The following is a 5,815-nucleotide window of genomic DNA, read 5'->3' as shown; positions in this document are numbered from 1 at the left end:
TCATGAAGGACTGTAAAGCCATTGGCATCACCTGCCCCATTATTCCTGGCATCTTCCCCATACAGGTGAAATCCAGTAATTCTGGTTTGGGGAGGGAATAAGGATCCAGGATATTAGGTGTTTGTGGGTCAGGGCCTGAGAGAGATCTGTAAATATCTTCCACAAGAAGTGGAGTGAGGGTGCTAAACATGTGATAAATCTGTAGGTGGTTTGCCAAATTAAACTCTTAGGCATGTAATAATAAGCTTAAAAGCTTTTCTGTGCCCATATGGCAAAAAGGGATATAAAGGACAATGGTCTACCAGTCCTAAGGTGTTAGTCATCACTGCGAGCATGCTGGGCTCAGGCAACAAGTAAAGAAATGGGAAGAAATCACCTAAAGTGACATGATCAGGACTGCATTACCATCCTAGAAATGGGGCCTGGGAGTAGAATCCAGGAGCCCCAATTCTAAATCTCCTGCCACAAAATCAAGATCAAGTACCTGTGATACTGGGATGTCAAAAAAGGGCCTTGGAAAAATGAAAATCCCCTGCATCCTCATCCAGGGTTACCACTCCCTGCGCCAGCTGGTGAAGCTCTCCAAGCTGGAAGTGCCTCAAGAAATCAAAGATGTGATTGAACCCATCAAGGACAATGATGCAGCTATCCGGAACTATGGGGTGGAGCTGGCAGTGTCCATGTGCCGGGAGCTGTTGGATAGCGGCATGGTGCATGGGCTCCACTTTTACACCCTCAATCGGGAAGTGGCTACTACCGAAGTCCTTAAGCGCCTGGGCATATGGAAGGAGGACCCCAGGTGAGAATATGCTGGCTTCTGTTAGTTCCTCTTCCACACAAATCCATCCCATCTACTGAAGGCTCAAGCAATGGATGGGTTGGCACCTCTCCTCTGCTGCTTTGTTCTTTTTTTTTTTTTTTAGCACCTTTCTGCATTTAAAAGTTCACCCTTCCTGCAGGTCTCTGACAAAAGCTGGGAGGAATAGAGGGGACAGCTGAAGGAGGAATTTGTTTTAGTCGAGTGGCTTTGAAGTAGCCTGTTCTGGGACTTTAAAAACCTCAACTCTTAGAGCTACCACTTGGAAGAAACACGTTTTTTGGGGTCTGTCACAGCCCCTCTTACAGGCTAGGTGCTAGGTAAGCTCCCACTGTGGATTTCTAGGGTTCTCTGCAACTGATAAAGGGAATGTGGATTTCTCTCCGAGTCCGTGGGCTTCAGCATAGACAAGAGGAAGCAAAAGAAAATGGATAGCTGTTTTTTTTTCTTGTTAAAAATAGCTTCACACAGTGCTTTTCCCTTACCTCATCCAATTTCAGGGGTCAGTCCTGTACTTAACGATTTAATAGACACCTACTGAGCATCCTGTGAGGGAACTGAGTGGGAAAAGATTTTTGCCTAAAAGAAGAGTTTTCTGTCCTACTTCTCGAGAAATAGAACTCTTCTCAGTCCCTGTTACTTGCTCTCCTCAGAGGCAAAGTTCTCCAGGGGAAGGGCTTCCAGCCTCTAGTGGAAAGTCAGCAGAGGAACTGTGTTAATGTCTGTTCCTCCCATGCAGGCGGCCTCTGCCCTGGGCAGTCAGCGCTCACCCCAAGAGAAGAGTTGAAGATGTTCGGCCAATCTTCTGGGCCTCTAGGCCAAAGAGTTACATCTATCGAACTCAAGAATGGGATGATTTCCCCAATGGCCGATGGTAAGCTGTCAGCCTGCAATGGTAGTGAGGTGGAGGTGTGGTATGAAAGCCTGCTCCACAGTTGGTCTCTGTCATTGGTGGGTGTCCTGGGCACACTCTGGGCTTGACAGAACAGGTGGCTTCTTAACAAAGTGGTCCCCAGTTGCTTGGATTTGAATGAGGTGAGGAGAACGGCACCAAGACGTTGAGGCTTTTGGTCTCTAGGTGGATTTTGTTGGATGCTTCTCTTCCTGGGTGGCTGTCTTCCTGCATCACCAAATCAGCTCTTCTTCCTCAGTGGCCTGTTAATCCTGTGTCTGCTCCCCTTACAGGGGTAACTCCTCCTCTCCAGCCTTTGGGGAACTGAAGGACTATTACCTCTTCTACCTGAAGAGCAAGTCTCCCCGTGAGGAGCTCTTGAAGATGTGGGGAGAAGAGCTGACTGGTGAGGAAAGCGTCTTTGAGGTGTTCACATGTTACATCACCGGAGAACCCAACAAGAATGGGCACAAGGTGAGTGATGGCCCAGGAAGGGATGGTCAGTGTGGCACAGACAGTAGCGCATATTTCCTCTTGCTCCTGGTACTACATAGCTCTTCTAAACAAGAATTGGCACTTCCCTATCCAAAAGGACTTGCTGATACAGTGGCTGAAGGGAATTCAGCAGCCACAGCTAGGGCTCAACATAAAAGGAGAGCTGCTACAGTATGACAGGACCAGTACTGATAGACTTCAGCAGTCATCCTTTGAGTTGAGGATATTCTGGCCCTTGAACCAAACCAAACGGGAATTTTCTCCTGAAGCAGCTGTGTTTGAGACCATTAGGACACTTCTGAGTTCCTTCAACATTCAGATGATAACCAAAGGGTTGTTACATCCATTGTGAGCCATCCTTTCTCCTCATGGTAGGTTACGTGTATGCCTTGGAACGATGACCCTCTTGCTACTGAAACCAACCTTCTGAAAGAGCAGCTGGAGAAGGTTAACAGACGAGGAATCCTGACCATCAACTCCCAGCCAAACATCAATGGCAAACCATCCACAGACCCCATTGTAGGCTGGGGGCCCAGTGGGGGTTATGTTTTCCAAAAGGTACTGCACTACTCTGGGCTAGGCAGCAAAGAGTTATGACCCAGTTTGGTCTCTGTCAGGTAGGGAGGTCCTTGGCTTTCACCCAGGTAATCCTTCTGCCTGCTCCTTATCTTAATGCCTTCTTGCTTAGATGAGGCAAAGCTCCTTTAGTGTCTTAAGAGACAGACTATGATGTCATCTCTATGGCTTACTTCATAGCTGTTTTCCCCCACCTCAAAAGGTCTATTGAACATCTATAGAGTTTCTTGTTTTTACTCTCAGCAAGTAATTATTGGTAACCTCTTTCTAGAGCAGGGCTATGAAGTTTGATACAAACATGTGCCTGCCCACTGCATCTGATCCCATTCAGTGATGCAGGAAGCACCTAGGTTTTTCATAAAATGGGAATCAATGAGGTCGTACCACCCAGCTTCTCATGGTAATAACTGCGCATTTAAAAATTCCCCTATCTGTCCTTCTTTAAGGCAGAGTTCTCCACCAGTTGGCCCCATCTCACAGCACTGCTGCTGCGCTGTTCAGACAGCTGCCAGGTTCCTTCTCTGGCCTGCAAGCAGTCTTCTCTGCCATGCCTGCCTCCTACTGTCGTGCATTTTCAGGCCCTAGAGCCTTGCCACAAATGGCTGTGATAGGAATCTCCCATCAAGGTAAATGCCAAGCAAGTGGCTCATACTAGGAAACAAAGCAGCCTTGTTCAAAAGGGATCCAAACCGCTAAAGCCATGAGACAAGCAGATGGCAAATGCAGTTATGTTTTCAAAGGAAGAAATTCCCCCGAGGTAATGGGAAATCCATCATCTCACACAATAGCCAGGAAATGGGGGGAGGGGAAGCATTGTTGGGAGCAGCCAAGCACAGAGCTGCAGTAGATGGAGGAAGTACAGAATTAGGTTGTATAAGCACACAGGGAGAATTGTGAACAAAAGATGAGGACAGAGCATGGTAGGGTGCTTGGAAGAGCCCAGCTGAGACCCCTGACTTCTGCTCCCACCAGACTGGGCTGCCTTGGCAGGACACTGCTGTTCATAGGGTACCATGTAGAACAGAGGTCAAGCTCAGGCCTCTTCCAAGCACTCTACTCTGTCTGGCACAGACTGCTTCGCAGGCACAGCAGTTGTGGTTACGCTGTCTGGAGCTTATTCCAGCCTGTCTGCTTACATGGGTGCAAATCAGCAAGCGTGTAGCTTTCCTGAGCTGGCTGCTCCTCAGCTCTTACTTCTGCTCTCACCAATTTTTTTTCATTTCCCCGCCCCCCCCCAGCTCTTTTAGTAATTTGCTCTGCCTTTTGCTCAAGCCTCCTCTGTAGTACATGTTTCTGGGAACAGACAAGTCTTAGGCTGCCTGGTTTCCAAGCAGCCCAGACTCTATAGCTGTCCTCTTCGTTGCCTGTATTTGTCCCAGCCCTGCCATGAGTTAAGGCTCTTACTCTCTTTCCCCTTCCCCATCCCTCCCTGTAGGCATACCTAGAGTTCTTCACCTCCAGTGAGATTGTCACGGCACTGCTCAAAGTGCTGAAGAAGTATGAGTTGCGAGTGAACTACCACATTGTCAATGTCAAGGTAGGCTGTTGTTTACAGGACGCTTTCCTTTCATCACCTTGGGAGAGAGACAAATATCAAAGGTTCAGAAATCACTATGAACAAAGTGGGACATGAAGGCTGATGAAGGGAAGGGAAAGTGAAGCAAGTCAGCTGTGATGTGCAGCAGCTGTCTGATCTCTTAACAAGGAGAGAGTAAATGTACTTGTTCCAACTCACTGAATCCCTCCTCCAGCAGTTGCCTGAGAAAGGTTTTCCTTCCTTTGGCAGGGCCAGAATATCACCAATGCTCCCGATCTGCAACCCAATGCTGTCACCTGGGGCATCTTCCCAGGCAGAGAGATCATCCAGCCCACTGTAGTGGATCCTGTAAGCTTCCTCTCCTGGAAGGTGAGTCCTCCCTCCTGCCGGATACGTTGCTGGGAAGTCCTGGAAGTTCAGAGTATCTGGTTTGTTTTTAGTCTGTGACACTTCTCGCAATTGAGTACTGTTGTGATATTAGCTTGCAGAGGTCCAGATGTTGCTCCTCCAGCTCCCTTAGTGTGAGGAGAACTTTGCTCCGGCAAGAGCTCTTCACAGACACCAAGCGCCCAGTAGCAGGAGGCTTGGGAGCTACCATGGTCACTGTCCTGGCCCCCAGAGCTCTGGGCAGTAGCTCTCCCTCCCCTCTTACACACACAGGGGCAGCATTGAGCCATTTTACTGCAAATGTGTCTGCTTTCAGCTCTGAACAGTTGTGTTCAGGGCACTTCCCACTGACTGGAAAGCACGAGGCTCCTTGCCCAGCTCTTGCAATTTTTACTGAGAAGAAACAGGCCACAGGCTGGCTAGGCATGTGTGACACTGGTTGTCCTAAATGATACAGTATGAAAATGCAGCTCTTTAACATGTGCATTACACCACTACAAACTTTTTTTTTTCCCCCCCTTGGCAGGATGAGGCCTTTGCACTGTGGATCGAGCAATGGGCCAAGCTCTATGAAGAGGAGTCACCCTCTCGCATGATCATCCAGTACATCCATGACAACTACTACTTGGTCAACCTGGTGGACAATGACTTCCCACTTGAAAACTGCCTCTGGCAGGTTGTGGATGATACTTTTGAGCTGTTGAACTCTCCGACTCAGCAGTGAAAATTCCTCTTCTAACCCCTTACTTCCTCCTTCCGTCTGCTGACTGTGGGGAGAGAAAAAGCAGCTCCTGTGCTGATGGTGGACCATGCACTCCTAAACCCAGTGACCAAGCTAGCGCTCTGATCGACCCACACTACATGCTCTTCTATCCCCAACACAAAGGCTCCCTGACCCCTTCTCACTGAACAATAGCCACAACTACCTGAACCTCTGAGCTGAGGCTCTAGACTGAGCTTGAAGGCCAGCTCTGCAGGATTAAGAGGTGCTAATCATGGCTATGTTGATTACAGTAACAGGAGAACTCTTGTGCATCAATGTGATAAAGCTCAGTGCCAGAAATGGTGCCTTGGGGACAGAAACACTCCTGTCACCAGTGCCTATGCAAGG

At 48.6% G+C, this 5,815-nt stretch overlaps 1 protein-coding gene across 1 annotated transcript in view; it reads left to right on the top strand.

Moving 5' to 3' along the window:
* MTHFR (methylenetetrahydrofolate reductase (NAD(P)H)) overlaps positions 1-5,536 on the top strand; it is a 7,958-nt gene extending 2,422 nt beyond the window's left edge. The window contains exons 5-12 of the mRNA XM_009581163.1: positions 1-65; positions 549-799; positions 1,557-1,691; positions 2,003-2,183; positions 2,580-2,762; positions 4,216-4,317; positions 4,567-4,686; positions 5,231-5,536. Coding sequence (XP_009579458.1) covers positions 1-65; positions 549-799; positions 1,557-1,691; positions 2,003-2,183; positions 2,580-2,762; positions 4,216-4,317; positions 4,567-4,686; positions 5,231-5,428 — 1,235 coding nt within the window. The 3' untranslated portion in view covers positions 5,429-5,536. The remainder of the gene's footprint in view (positions 66-548; positions 800-1,556; positions 1,692-2,002; positions 2,184-2,579; positions 2,763-4,215; positions 4,318-4,566; positions 4,687-5,230) is intronic.
* Positions 5,537-5,815: the final 279 nt, after the last annotated feature.

The sequence above is a fragment of the Fulmarus glacialis genome, unplaced genomic scaffold (assembly GCF_000690835.1).
Source record: "Fulmarus glacialis isolate BGI_N327 unplaced genomic scaffold, ASM69083v1 scaffold22737, whole genome shotgun sequence".
Taxonomy (NCBI): Eukaryota; Metazoa; Chordata; class Aves; order Procellariiformes; family Procellariidae; genus Fulmarus; species Fulmarus glacialis.
The sequence above is the reverse complement of the archived record's forward strand: the minus strand, read 5'-3'. Positions and strand labels throughout refer to the sequence as shown.